General features: G+C 48.0%; 10 protein-coding genes across 10 annotated transcripts; 6 read left to right on the forward strand and 4 right to left on the reverse strand.

Moving 5' to 3' along the window:
- Positions 1-513: 513 nt before the first annotated feature.
- On the forward strand, positions 514-1385 carry BX661DRAFT_185954 (Tim44-like domain-containing protein). Its single transcript, XM_051536910.1, has one exon. The coding sequence runs from the start codon at positions 557-559 to the stop codon at positions 1349-1351; it is 795 nt and encodes a 264-aa protein (XP_051389868.1). The 5' UTR covers positions 514-556; the 3' UTR covers positions 1352-1385.
- Positions 1386-1411: 26 nt separating this feature from the next.
- Positions 1412-2051, reverse strand: BX661DRAFT_185955 (uncharacterized protein). Its single transcript, XM_051536911.1, has one exon. The coding sequence runs from the start codon at positions 1906-1908 to the stop codon at positions 1498-1500; it is 411 nt and encodes a 136-aa protein (XP_051389869.1). The 5' UTR covers positions 1909-2051; the 3' UTR covers positions 1412-1497.
- Positions 2052-6703: 4652 nt separating this feature from the next.
- Positions 6704-7247, reverse strand: BX661DRAFT_185958 (uncharacterized protein). Its single transcript, XM_051536912.1, has one exon. The coding sequence runs from the start codon at positions 7192-7194 to the stop codon at positions 6907-6909; it is 288 nt and encodes a 95-aa protein (XP_051389870.1). The 5' UTR covers positions 7195-7247; the 3' UTR covers positions 6704-6906.
- A 2158-nt stretch (positions 7248-9405) lies between these two features.
- On the forward strand, positions 9406-11018 carry BX661DRAFT_185960 (Alpha/Beta hydrolase protein). The gene has a single exon (XM_051536913.1). It carries the CDS (start codon positions 9456-9458, stop codon positions 10977-10979), a length of 1524 nt encoding a protein of 507 aa, XP_051389871.1. The 5' UTR covers positions 9406-9455; the 3' UTR covers positions 10980-11018.
- Positions 11019-13096, reverse strand: BX661DRAFT_185961 (uncharacterized protein). The gene has a single exon (XM_051536914.1). The coding sequence runs from the start codon at positions 12996-12998 to the stop codon at positions 11118-11120; it is 1881 nt and encodes a 626-aa protein (XP_051389872.1). The 5' UTR covers positions 12999-13096; the 3' UTR covers positions 11019-11117.
- A 70-nt stretch (positions 13097-13166) lies between these two features.
- Positions 13167-14739, forward strand: BX661DRAFT_185962 (P-loop containing nucleoside triphosphate hydrolase protein). Its single transcript, XM_051536915.1, has one exon. It carries the CDS (start codon positions 13330-13332, stop codon positions 14704-14706), a length of 1377 nt encoding a protein of 458 aa, XP_051389873.1. The 5' UTR covers positions 13167-13329; the 3' UTR covers positions 14707-14739.
- A 243-nt stretch (positions 14740-14982) lies between these two features.
- BX661DRAFT_199907 (CBP4-domain-containing protein) lies at positions 14983-15704 on the forward strand (the record flags this gene model as incomplete). The annotated part of the gene is made up of 2 exons (XM_051538361.1): positions 14983-15236; positions 15527-15704. The coding sequence occupies 2 exons, from the start codon at positions 14983-14985 to the stop codon at positions 15702-15704; spliced, it is 432 nt and encodes a 143-aa protein (XP_051389874.1).
- A 586-nt stretch (positions 15705-16290) lies between these two features.
- BX661DRAFT_185964 (uncharacterized protein) lies at positions 16291-18127 on the forward strand. The gene is made up of 2 exons (XM_051536916.1): positions 16291-16453; positions 16654-18127. Exon 2 carries the CDS (start codon positions 16681-16683, stop codon positions 17890-17892), a length of 1212 nt encoding a protein of 403 aa, XP_051389875.1. The 5' UTR covers positions 16291-16453; positions 16654-16680; the 3' UTR covers positions 17893-18127.
- On the reverse strand, positions 18128-18521 carry BX661DRAFT_185965 (uncharacterized protein). Its single transcript, XM_051536917.1, has one exon. The coding sequence runs from the start codon at positions 18428-18430 to the stop codon at positions 18248-18250; it is 183 nt and encodes a 60-aa protein (XP_051389876.1). The 5' UTR covers positions 18431-18521; the 3' UTR covers positions 18128-18247.
- Positions 18522-19522: 1001 nt separating this feature from the next.
- Positions 19523-22223, forward strand: BX661DRAFT_172565 (uncharacterized protein; the record flags this gene model as incomplete). Its single annotated transcript, XM_051533786.1, has 2 exons — positions 19523-19564; positions 19701-22223. 2 exons carry the CDS (start codon positions 19523-19525, stop codon positions 22221-22223), a joined length of 2565 nt encoding a protein of 854 aa, XP_051389877.1.
- Between the last annotated feature and the right edge of the window lie 1298 nt (positions 22224-23521).

The following is a 23521-nucleotide window of genomic DNA, read 5'->3' on the forward strand; positions in this document are numbered from 1 at the left end:
CTTCTTTGCCTCAGCCTTGCTCACCTGCTGAGAGCTAAAGTTCTCGTGCAGCACCTCTGCCGCTGGTGTCTCTGCGCCAGCCTTGCACCAGGCCAGGCGCTTGTTTGTAATGTACAAAGTGCCCTCTTCTTTGTTGCACAGTGTCTCTGAAGAGTGCTTAATAATTTCACCCGGAAGAGTAAGCATGTTTCAGAGCTTTTAAGATGGTTTTTATAATATAAAAAGTGATTCAGATGGTTTGATTTGTAAAGTATGCAAAAAAATATGTAAAAAATTTGTTGGAGCAAATATCAAAACGCTGCGCAAAGGGGAAAATCTTGCGCATAAAATAAGTGTGGACAAAATGTAGCCACTTGTGGGTAATATCACGTGAATGTATAATAAAATAAAATAATTGTAATTTATAGATTTGTAGATTTGTCGATTACAATAAGATCGCAAAATCGTATTTTTATTTAAGCGTGGGCTTGAAAAATACAGTTCTTGCAAAGTTCGTTTTTATCTTTGTTTCGATTTCACTTTAATTTCACGTTATACTTTTTTCTATATATTCCCAATGGCGTGCATTGGTCTACGAGCAAGCAATGGTCTGCGCGGCCCGCTGCTGCAGTCAGTTGCGTCGACGTTCTACGCGAACACGGCCAAGAAGACCGGTCGGCATGCCCTGCAGCGGGCATTTGCACCCGCAAGCGTGGGCTTTGTCAGACACCACTCGCAGCCCCGGGAGCAGCACTTTGTGGTCACCGAATTCGGGCTTCTTTCAGACTTTGTGCCTGCGCCCCTGAGCCAGCAGCCGTCCATTTTCAGTAAGGCCGGTCTGACCAGCGTCAAAACGTACGTGGTCGAGTACGCGCGCGAGGTCTTCTCTTGGGTCACCTTGAAGTACTATTTGTCGGGATGGAAGACCAAGGAGTTCGTGCCGGCGGCTGAAGATCTGTACGGCGTGATGAACGAGGCCTTTGCGCAGGGCAACTTGAAGACCCTGGAGGCCATCTGCCTGCCCACCATGTATGCGAGCCTGAAGAACGACATTAAGCGCCGCGGCAACGTGTCCTTTGAGTGGCGCAAGATCAGCTCGGTGAGCCCGCCAAAGGCTTTGCAGATTCGGTGCGGCCGCTTGACGTCCGAATTTGCCGTTGGTCAGGTCGTCGTTCGCATCGACCAGGAGCAGGCTGTGGTGCCTGTAACCGCGAGGAAGGGATCGGGCGCCGCCAATTTTTCCGCGGCCAAGCCCGTGCGCGTCACCGAGTACGTCGTCTTCCAGCGCGTCGTTTCCGACGCTGCGTCTCCCTGGCGCATCTACGGCAAGATGAACGTGCCCAAGTGGGATCTGCAGTCTTCCAAGAACTAACAAAACAATAAAATTAAACCTTTCTATACAGCACCAATTAACAATAATGATGAAACTGAAATCGATGGCAAACGAAATATATTGTCAAAAGTTTTATATAAAGAAACATACGTGGAATTAGGAGTATTTGACACTTTTACTTCTATTCACTGCTCTTGCTTCTGCTTCTCCTCGGCGCGCTTCATGCCTTTAAGCTTCTGCTTGATGTCATGGTAGCAGCTAAGGCAGATGTGCGCAGCGAGCTTTGGGCGTCCGCATCCAGAGCACGGAACCAGATCATAGCGGTTCTTCAATCCCTTGCCTGCCATGCGCTTGCGCTTTTTCGAGTGACTCGTGCGCTGCTTGGGAACCGCACGCAGAATCATCTCGCCGAGGAGATCGCTGAGCATACCGAGACCAACACCAAGTGCCGACATCATGCGTGTCCGTGCAGCCAGACCGGCCGCTGCCGTGGTGGTCGTGGTCGTGGCAGCGACGGCGGCGCTGATTGTGTGAGAAATGCGCGGCAGCACGGTTGTGCGCATGAGTGACCGCGTGGATTGAATGGCGAACGACATTTTGAATGGTGAACTTTAAGAATTAAAAACAGCGTAGTGTGGAGCAAGCAAGGATTTGGAGGAAGTAAATGAAATACAGATAACCTTGAATTTGCTTCTCCCATTAATAAAAGTGTTCAAAAAAATTGAGAGATAAAATTACCAGTGGCTGTGAAATGGAAGAATATCCGTGATCAATTAACAGCTGCCCAAAATAAATCAGCAATTCGAAAGCTCAGCCTGATATGCATATGCACATCAAGAGCTCCCTGCTTGAGCTGACGCATGCTATCTCGGCACACAGCCAGTGGAACTGCGATCACCTTTTTTTCTTCATTTATTTTGTTATCATATATACACGCATACATATTATTATAAATTTCCTTTTCGAAAACCGGCAATGCTATCTCAGTGGCGACAATGCACTCTGCAGGTGCAGCGGCGGCACACACCACAGCGACCCGCGCACCTGCTACTCAGCTTGAGGCGCACATTATCAAGCATGTCAGCCAGCGAGATCCGCCAGCGCTACACAGAATACTTTGCTAAGAACGGACACACCCTGCTGGACAGCTCGGACATAGTGCCGAAAAGCGACTCGACCCTGTTGTTTACAAACGCCGGCATGGTGCCCTTCAAGCAGTTTTTTCTCAACCCGAGCGCCGCGCCCTACAAGATGGTGACAACCGTGCAAAAGTGCGTCAGGGCCGGCGGCAAACACAACGACTTGGATCAGGTCGGGTACACGCCCCGGCACCACACGTTTTTCGAATGCTGGGCAACTTTTCGTTCGGTGCGTACGACAAGCGGAAGATCATCCATATGGCCTGGCAGTTTGTCACCGAGGAGCTCAGGTTGCCCAAAGACATGCTGCGTGTCACGGTTCTAAATACTGATGACGAGGCGCATGCTATCTGGAAAGACGAGATCGGGGTTGATCCTGGGCGGATCGTTCGATGCGGGCCAGAAGACAATTTTTGGAGCATGGGGAACGGTGAGGGCCCGTGTGGACCGAGTTCGGAGATATTTTGGGACACTCAGGATCCTCGGTACTCCGAGAGTGACGACGAGCGGTGGCTGGAGATCTGGAACCTGGTTTTCATGCAGTTTCATCGTGGCGCCGACGGGCAGCTTCAGCCGCTGGAAACGCCGTGCATTGACACTGGCATGGGCTGGAGCGGGTGGCGTCAATCTTGCAAGGGAAGAAGAACAATTATGACACAGACGAGTTCCAGACCATTATCAAAGACATTGGGCATTATCAATCAAATACAGCAGACGTCACCCAGACACCATACTGACTTACAAAAGGATTGTCGCGGACCATTTGCGGGCAAGCGTCTTTTTGATCGCTGAAGGAGTGTATCCAAGCAATACAGGCCGCGGGTATGTCTTGCGTAGGATCATCCGCCGCGCGGTCCGCGCCGGTCGTCTGCTGGGCATAAAGGACACAGTGCTTTCTGACCTCTACCCGAGCCTGGAGGCAGCCATGGGTGCGGCATACCCCGAGATTATCGAGCGTCGCGAGCCAGTCATTTCTGTGTTAAAATCTGAAGAGAAGGCGTTTTTGAAGACTCTGGACAAGGGCATGGCACTTTTGGAGGGTATTTTTGTTGGTGAATCAGAAGACAAAGTCTTGAGCGGAGTGGATGCGTTTGCGCTCTATGACACCCACGGCTTCCCCGTTGACCTGACACAAATCATTGCCCATGACCACGGATGGGATGTAGATATCGAGGCATTTGATGCGATTCAGCGCGAGACTCGGGAACGCAACAAGACATCATGGAAGGGCGGTTCAGCAAAAAAGGACGCTGTTGCCGGTGAGATTGAGTCTGTTTGCCTCGAGTGGCAGGACGCAGCAATTAGCAGCAAGTTCTGCGGGTATGAAATTGACCCCGAGTCCATGGGTGCAGGCATGGTGGGCAGAGTTGCGGCGTTCAGGGAGCTATCCAACGGCGACGCTCTCGTAGTCATTGATCCGTGTCCATTTTACGCGACAGGCGGTGGCCAGCAGGCTGACGCTGGCACAGTCACAGTTGCCAGCGACCATGACACAGCTCATACGTTTTCTGTCAAGAACGCTGTGGCCCTGCCGAATGGCCGAGCGACCGTTCTGCAGCTCGCGGCAGCTGCTGACAAGCAGGCTCTTTTTGATGCTGGGCAAGAAGTCACTGAAATCGTCGATATGAAAAGGCGCTTTGGGAGTGCCGTGCATCATACGGCAACACATCTACTCAACGCTGCGCTGCGCAAGGTTGTGGGCAAGTCGGTCATGCAAGCTGGTTCACTTGTGCAGCCCGACAGTTTGCGCTTTGACTTTACCAGCGGCGCCCTGACGAGCGAACAGTTGAACGAGATCGAACAGCTCGTCAACCAGGCTGCCCTAGACAATACAAGTGTGAGTGTTTTCCAGATGACACTGGATGAAGCCAAAGCGCAGGGTGCCGTGGCCATGTTTACCGAAAAGTACAATGCGGAGAGCGTGCGCGTTGTCGAGGTTCCTGGTGTGTCGATGGAGCTGTGTGGAGGCACGCATTTGCATCGACAAGGGCAGCGTTTCCATTCCAGATTGTATCCGAAGGTTCTATAGGCGCTGGGACAAGACGCATAGAAGCTGTCGCTGGCTCGGCAGCTTCGCTTTGGCTCCAGAAGCAGCTTGGTTATGCCCAGGCCACTGCGCGCACGCTCGATGTGGTCAAGCTTAGTGAGATGGAAAAGAAATCCCGCCAGTTGTCCGCAAAGCAAAAGGCCTTGCAGGACGAGTCGGATATGTGGTTGCGCGCGGCAGCTATCAATTTGCATCCCATTGCTACGCACTCGACGACTTTGGGAAAAGCCAGCACCCCAATAATCATCCATATTCTTCCGAGCTCTGCCAACAGCCCTGGATCTGCAATAAGCGGCGGCGACGCGCGGATTGTCGCGGAAAAGGCATGTCATTTGCGTGATACTCAACCTGAGTCAGCACATGTGGTTATACGGGGAATGCGGTTGCACTGAGTGTGGATGCCCAGCGCGTCTCTGGCATACAGGCCGGCGTGCTGCTTCGCGAGCTGTTGCTTAAGCTTCCGGGAAAAGGTGGTGGTCAGGGCACTCTTGCGCAAGGAAAGCTTAAAACAGCTGTTTCTGTGGCCGAGCAAATAGAAATGCTGTAGATTATTATTATAATCGCTGATAATATATTGAAATATGTTTTGCTAAACGAGCATTAAATTCTCAGTCATATTATAGCTAATTTATCGATTTGTATCGAGTTTATTTACTTACTCTTTTAATTGGTTCAAATTATTTCAAGGTAAAGATATATTACAGCCAGGGTTTGCTACAGTTACATTGGCTTGTTCAAGCCTTATGTTGTTTTAAATATTGACTGTGAAAAATTAATGCTTATTTGTTTACCACGTAAAAGAACGTATAAAAGGGACGAGATGGAATGCTCCGTCCTTTATTCACGTAAAGAAATAAACCTTTTTTCTATTATTAACAACTTATAACTGCTAATATGCGCTTTTATTTGTTGCAAGTTCAAAAAAATCTGATTTAATATACTTAATGGAAATATAATTGTTGAAATGTAAATGAAAATATTTTTAACTATTTTTCCTTTTTTTTCTATTTTCATTCATTTCAATAATTTATTTCTAATATTTCAGCTTGTAAACTGGCAACTCCCTGCCAGTTGGCATTAGATCATGCCAGTTGCTGCCGCTGTTGTCCCGCGGCGGATCAGTGGTGTTATTGTCAAGAGGATTGCAGCTACCATTGACCCTGTATCTCCTCTTTCTGGCGTCCTGTGGAACCAACTTGGCGAAATAAGTTTCAAATTCATACCCCAAAAATGATCCTAGTAGTGCTCCTGCTCCATGTACTTCTATTGGAATATAGGAATGTTCTATGAACGTGTAGATAAACTATAATGATATAAAGTATATTTAATAAATAAATGCTATGCACTGTGAAAGGTAAAAAGAAGAGAGCATATTGCTCTGGTCACTGTGATTTATTGTTTGTGTGGCTAAACAGCCAAGACTGGTTAATCAGTCGATTGCCATCAACCAATATTCTCCTTTAATCAATATTCTTGTGGTAAATAAACACCATGGTATGTTTCTGGAATGTGGTTGATCTCAAAGAAGCTGTGCTCGAATTGTTCTACGACCTAATGATAGGCGACTCTGATATATTTGGTTCTCAGATGATCTGCAGGATTCTTGATGAGTGTAACTGCTGCCATGTTGTCATTGTAGTACTGCCACTTGGCGGTTGGCTCGGCTTAATGACTTCAATAGAGCAGTGATGTTAACGAATAAATTCAATAAACGTACTTAGAACTATATTATAAAAACTAGGAAAGGAGAAGAGAGCAAATTAATAAATGTTGTTGTTTTGCCCTTTTTATGACTGTATCTTTTCACTCATAAAGATAAGGGCAACTGATGGGCATTGTGTAATGAGGAATTATGCTGGTTATAATAAATATTAATAGATATGAGACTACGAGAAGAGCTAAAGAGCTCACTATTCAGAATTCGCTGTACATGTAAAATATTATAAACATATTTCATGCGTCTGTGCTGTCACGTGACTCAGCCTTCATTTTTGATGTCACACACGTAGTCTATTAATCTCAGTAAGACAACATATTTGTTCATGCAACTATCATGTACCTCAACTGTAACATTTTATTTTATTTTATTACTTTTTACTTGTTCATTTTTCATTTTATAATTATTTATTATTTATTAAAATTATTAGAAACCAAATCCAAAAAGCTAAAGCAAGTTTGGATGGCTTAAAGGTAACTGCATACATGCGTATCTCCAAAATATCACTTGTTTAAACTAGTGAGAAATATACAACTATATCTATCTGAATAATAATACACAGCAAATAGTGGTATATACTGAAGCTGTCCACATGCCATCAGCAAGCTCCTACAGTCACCGCCATTATCCTGTGGTGGATTGCTGAAGACATCACCATTGGGTGTAATTTTTGCCACATCATATTTGTTGACTAGCTGCCCATAGCCCCATGACTCCACATCCACAACATTTCACTCGTCTTGTATTTTGTCAAACCCAAGTTCTTTGAGACCAACCAGCGACTCTTGGCTTTCCAGTCGATAAAGCTCAGAGTCAAGAATCCATGGTAGATACTGCTCTGTAAAATCGATAGTAGAGGTAGAGCCATACTTAGGACAAGGCATGACATAAGGGGCAATGGCAGTATCAATAATGGTTGCAGAGACTGGGGCAGAGAGGGAATCAGGTACAGGGGTAGACATGGAATCAGAAGTATCATCAGACAAACATTTAAAAGTGGACATGATAGACTAGGCTATCTATCCTAACTCAGGCTTTTGCATAATCCTTGTTTTCCATGGCTTACCATCTGGCACAGCAAAATTAGAAACAACATAACAAGCCCCATTGACAACAGTGTGAATGCACTGATTTACAACAGCCCTATCTACGCAGATAAATGATTTATATGCGTAGGTAGACGAAAATGAATTGTCAACAGTGGAAGAGAAAAAAAAGCATATGTGGAATAAGTAGTGGGGAAAGGGGTAGAAACAGGGGTAAAAGTGTGTTGGGGCAAGTGTGGAATCTACAGCAGAAGGAACGTCGACATATTTATCGTCAAAACTGGTATTAAGAAACCTTCCAATGTGCTCCGATATGTCACATTTACAATCCTCCTCGTTTTTGCTGCTACAAAGCCGCATTCTCTATTACAAAATACAAAATAGTACAACGAAATCACTAGTATTACATCAAAAAATCAGGAAAATGTGACAAATAAAAACAGTGCATAACTGCAATACAATACAGTACAATATAATATTTACCTTGAAACCTGACTGCTTAGAGTCGGACTCTAGCTTCCGCTTGCACTGGGTTGCCTCAATGATATTTTTGCTGCCCAGTGGTGGCAGGCCGCTATTGCCCGCACCCATCCTGGCCGACTTGTGGCCGTTGGGAATTGCACTCATGTTCTATGGCAAAAAATAAAGTATACAAAAAAATATTTTTGTGAAGCTTTTTTGTTTACTTTAAAATGAGTACTTATTTGAAACCTGCAAATAAAAATATCAATATTTACCAAAACCATTTTAATGATAATAATGTTATTGTTGCTGCTGCTGGTGGTGATAGTGATGTGCGTGTGTTTGTCTGCGCATGTGTGTTTTGCTGTGTGTGTTCTGCCATGTATGTGCATGTGCGTTTTTTGCTGTACAAGTGACTAAGTAGACAGAAAGATGTGGTGATAAAATATTTTAGTTACGAGAAGCAAATGTGTGAGGAAAAAACCGAAAATACAAAAAAACAAAGCCAGACAAGGCTACACTGCCCTTTTTATTCCTCCGCTCTTGGATCCATACGCCAGTAGCAATACTTTTTTGTTAAAACAATAGGGTGGAAGTCAGGACGTGGCTGAATACAAAAATTATTGATTATTTTGGCATATTGTTTCACATAAAAACCAATCTACTTTTTTTACTTGGCGCTTTTGTGTCGCAGCATTTTTTTTACAAATCCCGTATTCAACAATAACAAACATTCATACGTTTTTGGCTCTGTGTCCATATATTGCTAATTTTTCCTGACAGGTCAAACATGCATTTTGTGTAGAAACAAGACTGTCTCACAAATATAAACAACGCTTTACAAGTCCTCTGGTTTTCCCAAGCAAGTATTCGCTGCTACAGCATTTGAAGCATCAATACCAACTTGATAAATATTTTAAGGCCTTTTTTACCAGTACAAATCGTTGAATAAAGTTATGTTTACTTTCGCAGTTTCTGGTATAATAGTCAGTGCTTAAATCAATCGCTGAATTGGGTGCTTTATTCTGCCATCGTGCTGGCAAGCGCATGCTTATCCGTATGCGAAAATCAGAAATGTAACCAACAGTAAAATTCAATTATTGCGCTCATTGTGAGCATGTGGAGATCAATGCATGGTGCCAACTCCCGTTTTTTTGGACTTTGGCGCATCAATGTCATTTTTTCGAAGCATGCACTATTTCTCTTTATTCATTTTGAAACTGTTTTTTTTTATAATTTTGCACCAGGAAATAATGTTCTATTTTCTGCAAGCCGGAAGTAAATTTTTTTTTTCTTGCCATCCCGGCTATTTATCAATGCCCTGACATCAATTAATAAAAAAGATGCATACGGAATAATTTTGTTGCCGAAAAAAGTTACCGCTTGTAAACCACTCCTTGCAAACATCTATGCTTTCATTGTGAATTAAATTTTTTTGTTGAATTTAACATTAAAAATGCATTTTTCTGGGGGAATATAGTGGTAGCTCTGGACTGACCAAATGCAAAAAAACCCCTCCCCAAACGAGTATATTGGTCCAGCGGCTGGACCATGTAAAAGTTATTGCTTAAATGCACCAGATCTGCAAAAGTTTTTTTTTTGCAAAGTGCGCCCATCCAACAACAAAAAAAGTATTACGTTATGGACAAATAAAAAAGAAAGCAATTTGCACTTTCTTATCTGCTATTTCTATTTCCTTTTTTTCTGTTGATTTTTATTATAAACAAACACTATGGTGGTATTTCCAGCCTCTTTCGGCATAAGGCTTCTGGCATTGTCCAGCGCAGTGTGCGCCTCGTCCGCGCACCAGCACGTGTTCTCAGCTCAGCACCACTATTCAACAGAGCAAATGCCTGCATCCAACAATGGAAACAGCCGCTACGCCGAGCCAAGCGTGGCAAAAACATCCCAATGGACATCGATAACATCAATGGATGCCATTCCCAACTACCAGTTGCGAGTCAAAAGCCCCCAGCTATGCGACACCAACGTCACGCAGTACAGCGGATACTTGGACACATCCGAGGACAAGCATTTTTACTTTTGGTTTTTCGAAGCACGCAAGGGCAAGCGTGAAGACGCACCCCTGATACTCTGGCTCAATGGAGGGCCCGGGTGCAGCTCATTCACGGGGCTTTTGATGGAGTTGGGTCCCTGCAGAGTCAGCCCAGGCGGCAACGACACGGAGCATAATCCGTTTGCGTGGAATGATCGCGCCCATGTTATTTTCCTCGACCAACCGACCAACGTCGGATTCTCCTATGGCTCAGATGTGTTTACCTCTTTGGCTGCTGGAAAAGACGTCAATGCTCTTCTGCAGCTGTTTTACGAGGGGTTCCCGCAGTACGCAAAGAGCGAGCTCCATGTGTTTGGCGAATCATACGGCGGTCATTATGTGCCTGCAGTGGCCAAGGCTATTCGCGAGTCCAATGACCGAGTGAAAGAGAATAGACACGTGGCGCAACTGCAAGGAGTAGATGATTCTGAGGATCTCCGCATACTTCCGCTTGTCTCAATCGGCATTGGCAACGGCATAGTTGATCCGCTGGTACAGTACAAGTACTATTCCCAAATGGCGTGCAACTCGACGTACGCGCCGGTTCTCAGTAAGGAGCAGTGTAAGTCTATGGATGACGCTTATCCGACGTGCGCGCGGATGACCCGGGCTTGCTACAAGTGGAGGAACGCCCTGGCTTGCGTGCCGGCTATGATGTATTGCGGTAATAAGATCGAGGGCATGTATATGAAGTCGGGCCGTAACCCATACGATGTGCGGCGGGATTGCGAGGGCAACGACCTGTGCTATCCGATATTGAACGATATTGACACGTACCTGAACCTGCCCGAAGTGCAGAGGGAGCTGGGAGTCGAGGTCAGCAAGTATGCGTCTTGCTCGGATAAGGTCTACACGGGGTTTTCGCTCAACGGCGACTTAATGAAACCGTTCCACCAAGAGATTCCGCCACTATTGGCTGATGGAATTCGTGTTTTGGTTTACGCCGGCGACGCTGACTTTATCTGCAACTGGTACGGAAACAAGGCGTGGTCGATGGAGCTGGAGTGGCCTGGAAAGGATGCGTTTAATCAGGCGGGCGACAAGGAGTGGGCTGTTGGAAGGGACTCGGCTGGCGAGGTGCGCAGCTACGGGAATTTTACGTTTTTGCGCGTGTTCAGTGCCGGCCATATGGTTCCCTACGACCAGCCGGCCAATGCACTCGACATGATCAACCGCTGGCTGGCAAACGAGGAATTCTAAATGGTTTTTGTAAATGAATAAGTAAAAATCCAATAACCCAAAAACAGTATCGTAAAGTTTATTTGAGTACGACTTCCATATAAATGTTCAAGTGCAATTTAAAAAAAAACAAAGGTGAGATGTATCTCTTGGTCGTTTTTAGCACAGGGATGCTTCATAAAAGGCTCGCGGTCCGTTCCATCCAAAAATGCGCACAGTCTGGAGCGTCATCGACTTGCTGCCCCTGGCACCACGCAGCATCTTGATGTACAAGTATTTGCAAGCCACGCCCTGGGGCAATACCTGGAGCTGCCTGTACCCTTCCTCGTGGGCAAGCCAGAAGTAGGCAATAGGCAGCGGATCGCACATCAAATTCTTCTGCTGAATCGCATCTCCACTATCACCAGCAGAAGCAGAAGAAGTAGAAGCAGTGCTGTTCTGGCTCTCAATGCGGGCGGCCAGCTGCTCGTACTGCGCAAACGTATAGTTGTTGTACTGTTCGAGCTCCGAGAATGTGCATCGGCGACTGGACGCAAAAAACATAAGCTCAGTGCACGGCGGGAACCTGGACAATGACGCCTGGATCATGATGCGCTCAACAATCGTGTGCCTAGGGAGCCCGTTTTCCTCCACAAAAGACAGCTCCAGATTGACGTTTGTCGCGCGACTGGTGACGAATGCCGTGCTGTTGGACAAGAATATATTGTCCAGCGTACCATGGCCGGTGTCATCAGCGTTGCTGCATTTCATAGAAAGAGGGCGGATCTCCGAGTGCACGGAGTAGAGTCGCGACTGCTCGCCCTGCATGCCCCGCAGCGTGTGCATTTTGATGCCAACGTATGTGTCCCGGATACTGTTATTGCTGTTGACCGCCGCCGGATGGTAAACGTAGGGTTTCCACGTGCGGTCCTTAGCCCACTGCTGGCGCACAGTCACGCTGACCTGTGCCCCACCCCTGGCTGGCCGCGCACTGGCTGCAGTGGCACGCGCCGCTGTAGAAACATCCGTCGCCGCCGATCTGTTGTTGGCGGCAGTCATCTCGTTGAATCTGGCAGTGCGTGCGTGGAACGGGTTTCCCCTAAAGTTGGTGACAAACCAGTCGTCGAACTCCTCGCCGCCCTCAGGTATGTCCGCAAAATCATCCGGGCCCATGCCGTCCCACAGCGCCTGCTCCTCATCATCCACGTCATACTCGTTTTCGCTGCCATAGCTATCATTCATATCCTCATCAACGTCGTCAACGTCATCATCGTTGAACATCACGATGGCGTTGCGGGCGATGGGCGGGGAAAAGTCGCCGTATCCGGAATACCCACTCTCAGCCTCAGCCTCAGCCTCAACATCAGCCTCAACATCAGCATCATCGTTCGTGTATCTGTCTCCCTCTTGGCGCACCAACGCCACCGTTGCTGGTGCCAATGCCGCTCTCCTAGATGACAGAACATTGTTCTGCAGGGGCCTCCCATGCTCTGTGTTGAGTCTCCGACGTGTGCGTGGCGGGGATGGGCCCTCACCGTTATTCGTGTTGTAGACATCGCGGCTGCGCATATTGACAAATGTCCAGCCATCCGTCGCGCTATTGACCTCCAGCTCATTCGCGTCTGCTTCACCGCTGTCAAACCCAGTCTGCGCCACCACAGAGTTACGCCCAACCCTGGATGTCTCCAACAAGCTTTGCCGCCGCCCATCCATCTCTGACAGCACCCTGTACATATCCATGCGAAGCCCCCTTCTGTTAGTATCCAATGCTGATAGGTATGCTGATGTGTTAGAAGTGTGGGTGGACAGTGCCCGGGTGGTGGAGTGGTCCTGCGTGTTGGGGCGTTCCGATAAGCGCGTGTGGATAGGCCCATCATCAGATGTAGGCAATAGCGATTCTAATAGTCCCATTGAGGCTACGTTGCCCTCTTGTAGTGGGGTTTCCCTTAATAGCATCTCACCAATGCTCTCGCGCACTACATTTCGTAGTTCGGGTCTTAGCTCCTGCAGCCAGTCAAGTGAGGGTCTTCTGTTGCGTGTGGAATTGGTTCTTTCAGACATTGGAAAACAAAAAATTAAATGGAAAAAGTGCAAGTGAAAACAAAAAATAAATGAAAGAGAAAAAGGGGGAAATGTGCGAGCCGAGCGATATATAATTTTAGCTTTTGCTTAAGTGCATGAAGAAAAAAAAGCAGTGCTCAAAAAAATTCTTCTTTTCCATTGGGCCCAATGCTTTTCAGTTGTGCTCCTAATTTTTCTATCTATCTTGATTACCATTTGCATATTTTTATTTATCTTGTCCTTGTACTTGTCCTCAACAAATACACACACACACAGCAATAATTTATACGCACAGCAAAGCTCTCTAACCAACGGAGAGAAAAAAATAGCAATGATTTCTCGCACAGTTATTAGCAGAGCATGCAATTCCCGCCACTTGCTCTGTTCGCAGACGCAGCAGCTTTGCCAGCGGACAGCAACGCAGCCAACAATCCGATCCATTCAGACAAGCGCAGTCACCAGCGCGATTCTGGGCAAAATCCAACAAGCGCTAGCCTCAGCGCGGCCCGGATACAAGCCCTTGGCAAACACCGGCGGCGCCATGGACAATGTAATGGACCAGCTGCAGGATACCAGGCCACGCACCCCAGATACGCGCAAGCAGCAGCATAAAAGACCAGGCGACAGGAGACGGCGCGAGCAGCCCAACACAGTAGGCACAAGCGAGCATGGTGCCTACCGGCCGGCAGACCCCATGATGGCCATGCCCAAGGTCTTTGGGCCGATCGAACAGCCGGCCGACGCGCAAATCGCAAAGTTTGTCATTTTCGGTGCCGCCAACGCAGGTAAGTCCACGCTGGTCAACCGGCTGACAGGCGCCAATGTCTCGATCGTATCCGCGCGCCCACAGACTACGCGCACACGCATAATGGCGAGCTCCACAGTGGGCAGCAAGCAGTTGGTGTTTCTCGACACCCCCGGCGTTGTCAGCCGCCAGGCGCTGCGCCGCGTGGCGCGCACAGTGGTGACGTCGCCGTGGCTGACTCTGGGCGAGGCTGACTTTGTCATCCTGCTGCTGGACGCCTACAAGCTGACGCAGAAGACGGACGAAGTCGAGAAGTACCTGTTTGCGCAGCTGAAGAGCAACTCGACGGTGCCGGCGATCCTGGTTGTCAACAAGATCGACACCGTTGAGGACCAGGAGAAACTCACGGAGAAGGTGCGCGAGTACGTGGATAAGTACCCGCACATTGTTGCCGGCCCACTGTTCATATCTGCGCTGGGCAATGTCAACGTCGATGAGCTCAGGGCCATACTTTTGGAGCGCACGAGGCCTGGAGACTGGGTGGTGCCGGCGCACGTCAGCTGCGATATGTCCGATCTGATGCGCGCCGAGGAGCTCATCCGCGCCGAGTGGTTTGCGCGCCTCTCAGGACACCTCCCCTATGTCGTGCGCCAGAGGAACGCCGCCTGGGAGTACGTCGACACGCCGCTCAGGCAGACCACGTATAGCCGCGGCAATGCGGGCGCTGCCGAGGATGCTGAGCCCAGTGTGCGCGTGGTGACCCGGACGCAGAGGGTGCTGGTCATCAAGCAGGAGCTTGTTGTGTCGACCGGCGGCGAGGCCAAGATCTTGCTTGGCGCCGGCGGCCAGAACATCAAGGATATTTGCCGCGAGGCCAACGCCAACATTGTCGCGGCCATGGGCCACCCCGTGCGCTTGCATTTGCAGGTGGTCGTTGAGGTGGACACCACGCACCGCAAGTAAATGATTTGTTTTTTTTTAATAAATATTGCGTGGATTACAAAAAATTAATTTAAAATTCATAATTTAAAGCGCCATAGCCTAAACCATACCTTTTGCGCCATGCACCGAAATGATTGCAACCGCTTGATGAAAGCGCGCACACGCGCAAGGCGGGATTCAGTATTAATATTTTGACTGGTAAATTGATTCAGCTACTTCCCCTCCTTTTTTGCACAAATACACAGCTTCTCCCTTTCGCCTTTATTTCTACAGCCCAAAAACAACCATTCTGCAACAATGTCGTTCCGCCGTGGTATGATTTCATTTGCCGGAATAATGGGCGTCGCCGTACTCCTGCGCTGCACGATCGTTCCGGACGAGGAAAAGATTCTCCGGAGCATGAGCGCCGAGGTGCGCGCCGACTACGAGCGCAACAAGGATAAGCGGAGAGAACAGCACGATGCGATCATGGCCCAGATCATTGAAAACTCAAAGTCAGATAAGCCCATCTGGGACGTGACGCCGCCACCAAAACGCGAGTTCATCAGCAAGTAAATTTTTATGTGTGGATTTTATCTGATCCTTGGTGATGATTATAATCATCAATAGCGGGGTGATATTTTGCCTGTGGCACAAACGTTTGACAATATTGTTTTTTGTCTTTGTGGCACATTGAAGAAAATAATGAGTATATAAATATCAAAAAAATTCAAGTATCCTGCGAATCGACACCTTTCCTTCACATCCAGATTGCATAGCAACCTGGCAGGTGTTTAGAAACTAGAGGCAATACAGCACGATGGTTTATGATATTAATCATTGCGCTGCCTCTTGCAAAGAGAAGCTTGGGCTTGGGCAAAGTTTCGGGCATCGCTGTAGGCCCGGTCGGGTTCAGCCAACTCGAGTGGTGCCTTTTTGCACAAGAAACGGGGAGGCCGCTCGCGTGTAAGCAGGGCGTTGAGGATGGTCCAAAAGTTAAGCGCCGCAGCCATGTCGCCATTCCACTTCTGTCTGCCTGATGGCACTTTTTCACCATCCTTAATCTGCTGCTGCTGCTGCTGCTGCTGAGTCTCTGCCAAATGATCGCACTTACCCTTAAATTTCGTTGAAAGACAGTGTGTTAACGCCCTTCGCCAAATGCAAGAAATTAAGTGCGTAAACACAATACCAAAGGTTACCCTGAAGGTTGTGGATTTGTTACAGTGCAGTTTTGTGAGGTGTGGCACGGCTGTTTTTTTCTAGTCCGCCTTTTATTTTTTATTGATTTTGCCGGTTCGGCTCATAAAACATGAGAAAAAAAACAAGAAATGTAAAAATTGTTTGTTGTTTTTTTTTTGATGCCGAACAGTATTCAAAAAACGTCGCGACATTTACCGAGAAAAAATATAAAGACTGCGAGTACGTCCCGCCCGGAGCAGGGGTGTGATAGGCATGCGCATATGTGCGAGTAGGTGGGCGGGTGCGTATAGCAATTTGGGTGGCGGGATATGGCATGGCAGAAGAAAAAAACCATCTTTTCACCCTCTGGGCGATCAACAGGTTGGATAAATTGCCGCCAATAATCGATTTGCTGTCACTTTTTTTTCACTCCCCTTCTCCCGATGTTGTTGTTTGTGTGCTGAGCCAAAAAAATCAGTTCGTACTCGTTCAACCTTTTTTCCCCTTTCTTTCTCTTTCATTTTTTACTATCCACTTTTGGTCTCTTTATTCATTTTTCTTTAGTTCGCGCAGTTTTTTGTTAGCTAAATCTTTAGAAATCTTTGCAAAGGTACGTTTCAAAAGAAACACCACTACCACCACCAGCAACACAGCCTACACGAGCAAACTAAATTCATATTTATTTGTCTTGTCTCGTCAAGCTTGCCATGAAATGTATTTCTTTTGTTGGGTTCTGGCAACTGAATAACCAACTAACCAACCAACTTTTTGTTTTTTCTTGCTCTTGTGCTTGTTCATTTCAAACTGTAGCGGTTGAAAACGTAATCATCTCATAAAATGGCAGACAATAAGGGCCTCGATATCAAGAGCGACGACAAGAACGTCGACACTGCGCCTACTCCGCAGAACACCCCCATTTTCACGGCCCCGCTCGCCGCCGCCGCCGCCGCCGGTAACTCCGAGGACGAGGACGAGGACAGCGCCCCCCGCGTGAACAACCCTGCTCTCCTGAACATTCTCCAGGGCCGCCTCGGCTCCCTGGTCGGCGCATCCTCGGGCTACGTCGAGTCGCTGCCCAAGGTTGTGCGCGAGCGCGTCGACAGCCTGCGCTACCTGCAGCAGCAGCACGTCGCCATCGACAAGCAGATGCATCTTGAGATCTACGAGCTAGAGAAGAAGTTCAGCCAGCTGTACGCGCCCCTGTATGAGCGCCGTACCGCCATTGTCGCCGGCCAGGCCGAGCCCACTGAGGAGGAGAAGGTTGAGGGCGCGAAGATCGCCGATGACGAGAACGAGGACCACGAGTCGGGCATCAAGGAGGACGACGATGACGAGGAGAAGGAGGCTGCCGCGGGCATCCCCGAGTTCTGGCTTACTGCCCTGAACAACCACCCGCAGGTCGCCGAGCTCATCACCGAGCGCGACCAGGAGGCCGTCAAGTTCCTGCGCAACATCAGCCTGGAGTACCTGACCGTGGAGCCCGGATTTAAGCTGCTTTTTGAGTTTGCCGAGAACCCGTTCTTCTCCAACTCTGTGCTCGTCAAGACCTACTACTACGAGCAGTCGGAGGTCTCGGGCATCCTTGAGTTCAAGGGCGCCGAGGGCACTGAGATTAACTGGAAGCCTGAGAACGACCTCAGCGTCACCATCGAGACTAAGAAGCAGCGCCACAAGACCACCAACCGCACCCGTGTTGTCAAGAAGACTGTGCCGAGCAAGACTTTCTTCTCGTTCTTCACCACTGTGGCGGAGCCCGAGTCCGATGATGAGTCAGAGGGTGCTGAGGAGGTCCGTGATAGCATCGAGGTTGACTATGAGCTCGCTGAGGAGTTCAAGGACAAGATCATCCCCAATGCCGTCGACTGGTTCACCGGCAAGGCCCTGGAGTACGAGGGTATGGAGCAGTATGATGACGAGTTCATGGACGACTATGATGATTATGAGGAGGATGATGATGAGGAGGACAGCGATGAGGACGATGACGAGGATGATGGTCTCAGCCGGTCCGTCAAGGAGGCCGCCGAGCCTCCTCAGTGCAAGAACCAGTAAATTTTCTCTGTAAGGGGGGTCCCTTTTCCTGCTTGCTGCCCGCTTATTTGGGGGGTTTTCCTCATCTTTTCTGAACCTATTTTTCTTCCAATATAAACCAACGTCAGAGCTCCGAGTTCTGCGCCTTCATTTTTTCTATTATATTCTTTTGTTCGAGGATCTTGCCGCTTGGACTTTGAAAACCTCTCCAAAAGAGATAAATGTGACTACATTTTTTTTATAAACAATTTTTTTCGGTCAACAACAGTAAAAAAATTAAATAAAAATTAAATAAAAAAGTAATTGCCTGTGCTATCTCTTCTCTCTAACGTTGATTTCGAAACCTCGCTTTGTGGATTCGGGTTTGTAATTTTTTTTACTGGATCAGAACCTCGCCGTAGTGCTCCAAAAAGTACACAGCACTGGCAAATACGCTCACGCCATACAGAACACTAACGTTGGCGCCAAACTTTTCTGCGCTAAAGACCTCTTCCCGGAGGAAACGTGTAATGGCCCATGAGTTGTTGTTGTAACTGCCGCTGCCGATTGCCTTGTCCATTTCAATAAAACCTGTGCTAGAATTAAATTGAAGAATTTAGAAGAAAAAAGGTGTATGAATTCAAAAAGATATAAAAAAAGTTCAATATTATCTGCTAACCGCAAAGGCAACAAACTCGACGATTACAGTGAGAATATCATTTTTTATTTTTTTCTCTAGTGAGCTTTTGCTGATTGGCTTGGCTATCATAAAATATTTGTGTAAAGTTGCACTGCTTGTCTCAAATCATACGCAGAAAAAAGAAGGTCGCGGCTCGATTCGCGAACTGATACGAAACACAAAAATCACGAAGCAATATAAAAAGAAAAAACACGCTCATATATATATTTTTTTTTGCCTTTCTTCGAGTCACCTTTTCTCATTTTTCTTACCACAACAGCAAATTCACAATCTCGTTTATTTTTTTCGTTTTCGTTTCAGTTCACATTTTACTTTATTATTATTTTCTATCTTTCTTTCTTGTGTAGAGTTTGACGCGTTGAGATTTTTTGCTTTCCTTTTTATCTCCGTTGCTAGTTTCTGCTCTTTGCTCTTTGCTCTTGCTGCATTTCACACATTTCGTTTATTCGACGCGTTTTTATTTTTCTTTCTTTAAGAGAGTCCCTTTTTTTCTTGTCCCTGCCAACATATATTAGTTGCAGTACTTGCGCTTGCTCTCTCTATATATTTTTGCTTTTGGAGCGCACAAGGCGAGCTTTTTTTAACTGACCAGATTCCTTTGTTTGGCAGGGCTTTTTGTACTTAATTCCAAACAACAGAAGTTACAAAAGCGGACGCACGCGCACAGCAATATTGGCCCGGGATTTTATTTTTGTTACATATTCTGTCCCTTTTCTCTTTCTATCCGTAGTTGCTATTTTTCTATTGCTTTGCTGCAAAACCCTGCCCATTCTCGCCCTTGCATTTTTCTGCGCCTCCCGGGGTTTCTATCTATATTTTTCATTCTAAAAAACACCATCCTACTTCAAGCTCGCTAGTCTGATGATGACCGAGCGGAAACGGCGTTCAGAAGACAGCCGAGAGATGGACACCCAGCCGCAGTCGCCGATAGCCAAAAAGAGGCACACAACCAGGGAGGAGGACTACCAGTCAATGTCTGCTGACTTTGACCAGAACGCCGCCATGCTTGATTTGGTAAAGTATCAACAATGAGGACAACGCTTATTGACCCACTATGCGTTTCTTTTATCTTCTTTTGCCCTATTTTTCCTGCAGAAAAATCAACAGAATGCTGTTTACTAATAACAATACCCTCGCGCCCATTCTGTAGGATTCAATCCGCGAGTTTCAAAAGGAAGCCATCTGGCGGCAGATGCAAGAGTACAAGCGCGACGCCACCCGGGCGCAAAGGCGAACTGTCGATCTTGAGCGCCGGCAGCGTCACTGGGTCGAGCATATTGGCAGCGTATGTGAGATCTGGGACAAGGCGGTGCATGAGCTCGATGTCATTGTCAACGGCTCTGATCTCGCCGCCTCAGCCTCGCAAACGCCCTCTGCTGCCAGCCAGCAAGAATCGTGGCTTAATATTCTATTGCCAACTAGACTCCCATCAGACTATAAGCAGTCGACCGACGGCACATCCAACGACAACGCAAATACAAGCGACGCAATTCAGGAAACCACCAGTGCCGTATCGAGCCTCGGGCGTTTTAACGCATCAGTGGCCAATGTCCTTAAGCAATTGCAAAACAAGGGCAACGACTCATCTTCCATCGACTGGACATCGGCCGTTGACCGCTTGGCCCGAATGCGCGCGTCCCAGAGCGAGGTCGACGACTTGAAGTCCCAGGTTGCCCTGATGTCGAGGCAGCTGTCGGAGGAGCGCGACCTATTGGAGCTGCGGGAGAGTGAGCTTCGGCGCGCGCTCAAGCGGCTGGATCGCAGCGTGTGCCTGACCGTGCGCTCCCCCAACGACCCCCCTTTGCCCGCCACTAACGCAGAGCCACAGGCTTCAATCACATCGTCTCTGGGGAGCAAGATCAGCGCGCAGTCAGAGGACGATAAACAGACTGCCAGCTCCGCGCCTGCGTCCGATGCCACCAACGCAACGTCGGCCACTAACGGCTCCGCGCTTGCGTCAAACTTGCAGGTGCAGCAGGATAAGGCCGACTACAAGATGCTCGCCGAGCGCCGTTTGGCAGAGATCGAGGCCAAGGTTCGAGAGAACACGGTGCTGATTTCGCAGGTCGACGCTCTCAAGCTCCAAATTGCCTCGGTGCCTGACCACATTGTCGCCGAGACCATCTTTTACAAGCAAACCCAGTCTAGCCGCGATTACTACAGCGCTCAGGGGCAGCGGCTGCAGGCCGAGGTTGAGCGCCTTTTCGCAGAGATTGCCGAGCTAAAGTCATCGCGGACTGAGTTTGAGGAGAGCATACTGACAGAGTCCACGTCTCAGCGGCAGTCCCTGGAGGCCGAGATGCAGAGGTTGCAGAACGACCTTGTGCGGGTGCGGCACCACCGCGATCAGATACAGCGCGAGCTTGAGGAACGGCGGGCACAGGACTCGGTGGAGGACCAGAAGAGCTCTGAGCTCAAGCTCTTGTCCGACGTGCGGCGCGGACGTATGAACGCGCTGATTTCTGAGAACAAGCGCCTTTTGGCGTACGTTTCTGTGCTAAAGGGCGATCGCGCAGCCTTCGAGGCGTACACTGAGGAGGACCTCAGCAAAACCACAGCCGTAGTCGACGAGTTGAGTGCCAAGATGGATCAGATCGTGCGCCGCGAGAACAAGCTTGCCGCTCAACTCGAAGCGCTCACAGTTAGCAGCGCAAGCGCCACCGATGATAAGACAGACGCCGTATTTTCGACGCAGGCTACTGCCAGCTCTAAATACACCGAGCACTTTGTTGACAAGCTGCAGTGCTTGCAGCAGGAGACCGCGGCGCTACAGGCGCGCGTGCGCAAGTATGAGGAAATTTTGGGCGGCGTCTTTGTCGACGAAAAGGGCGCGATCATTGAGAGTGCAGCGCTGTCTAGAGGCGAAAAACTCGCAGCCAAGCAAAAGATGATCGACGACCTAGCCCTCGAGCGTGACAGCCTTCTCAAGACATCTGAGATGATGGAGCGCGAGCTGCAGACGATCTGCGAATCCTTTGCGAAGCTCGAAGAGCAGAATACAAGCAAAGTGTGGGATCTCAGCCTCAAGGAGCAGGCCATCGCGCGTGTCGTTGCTGAAAAGTGCAAGTACGAGGAGAAGTTCATTGGGCTCAACAAGGACCGCGAGTCCCAGCGGCTGGCCAACCAAGCATTGCGCCACCAGAACACCAAGCAGCTCGAGCACATCAAGGCGATTGAAGAGCGTGACCGTATGATGAGCCACCAGATGTCACTCATGGGTAATGAGGCTCAGCAGGCGACATCGGCATGGCAGGCGACGCAGACCAAACTCCAGGAGGCGCAGCATCGGACGCAGGAACTCGAGGAGCAGGCTAAGGCCCTGGAGGAGCGTGCGCGCATTGCCACTGCGGCGCTAGGCGAGCGCACCGAGGCTCTGGCGGCTGTTGAGCACGAGAAAAACCGCGCGCAGGAGGCCCTGGAACTGGCTAACCGCCGGGTCAGCGAAGCTGAAAAGGTCACTGACCAGACAGGAATGGCAAAGCTGTGCGCGGACTACAAGGCCTTGCTCAAATGCCCGACGTGCCAGACGAACTTTAAATCACACGCGCTTCTTCGCTGCATGCATGTTTTTTGCAAGCAGTGTATAGACTCGCGTATCGAAACTCGGCAGCGCAAATGTCCGTCGTGTAGCGAGCCGTTTGGGGCCAAGGATGTGCGCCAGATTTACCTTTAGAATTTGATTATGAAAATAAAAATGTATTGATTTGAATCCCTTTTTTATGTATATATTTGTTTATTTAATTGGTTATGATATGTCCAATTTATGCCATTTTTGAGGGTGTGTGTGGTTTTTCTATTGACATTTTTCAAACTGGTGGTTGAGATGTTTTTTGTTAGAAAATTAGTAAGCGATTGTATGTGCTGAACGCCACGCATTTTTGGATATCGGAACAAATAGAAGCATGTTTGTCAATTGTATGACAGGTTAAAGGGGTTATTCAAAATGGCGACATATTTAAGGAAAAATATTTCCCTTTTTTCCTTTTTTCTTCACACAGGCTGTCTCGCTTGCTCTTTTGTTTTATGACTGTTTTTAATTCTCACACTTGTGGCTTGAGGTAAATTGTAACAACCGCGTGGAGGTTGCACGCTTTTTACACAACCTTTGACGCCCACTTAATTATCCTGGTATTGGAACCCACGGCATAGATATTATGAAGGATGATATATCTGACAATGGATCGTATATCCCCGGTTGATAACAGAGGATTCAGCAATCCCTGTCCCAATCTTATTTGTCCCCTTATTTTGTGTTTGTACTTTCTTTGGTTGCTGTCGTGCAGTGTTTGACCTTATATTTGCATTGCCTGTTGTTCAGCAGGAATGAAAGTCGCTTGGGCAGCTTGTACCAGCTTTGCAGCATGGTTTTCATCCGGAACCAAGCCCTTTTGTTAAAAGGGGGTTAAAGTGAAGAAAGCACCAGCCTATGCTGTAAGTGCTCGGTTGGCTGGTGGGGCTGCTGGTGGCTCAGTTGGTACAAGGTTGTGAGGGGTCGTTGATCAGCTTTAAAAATGTTTGTCCTATTTTTTAGTCTCTCTTCCGCAACCTCCTGGAGAGTGAAAACAAAGCTAATGAGAGAATAAAACAGTCTGCTTGCATGCAAAGGTCGAGATTTTTTCTAGTCGATGCATGCCATGTTATTTGTTGTTGCGTATTATATCTTGCGACTATTTGTCAGAACCGACACACACAAGAGTGTTAGGTCTTTTGAAGATCCCCTTTTGCGGCTGTTGAATGATGATATCAAATTGCAACAGATATTTTACAAGATTGACTATAACCAAAAAATTGCTACAGGCAACACAAATAGGCAGCCAACTCTGGCAGCAACTGCAAATAACAAACCCGTTCATTATTCGTTATTTTGCACTAGTGTGTATTTTTGCTCGCTCGAATGGTCTATTGTTTTGCAGTTAACCTTATTTATTCCTATTATTCAACAGTACTCGAATTTTTCATTGTCGCACCCAT

Source organism: Kickxella alabastrina (genome assembly GCF_025024165.1).
Source record: "Kickxella alabastrina strain RSA 675 chromosome Unknown BX661scaffold_20, whole genome shotgun sequence".
NCBI lineage: Eukaryota > Fungi > Kickxellomycota > Kickxellomycetes > Kickxellales > Kickxellaceae > Kickxella > Kickxella alabastrina.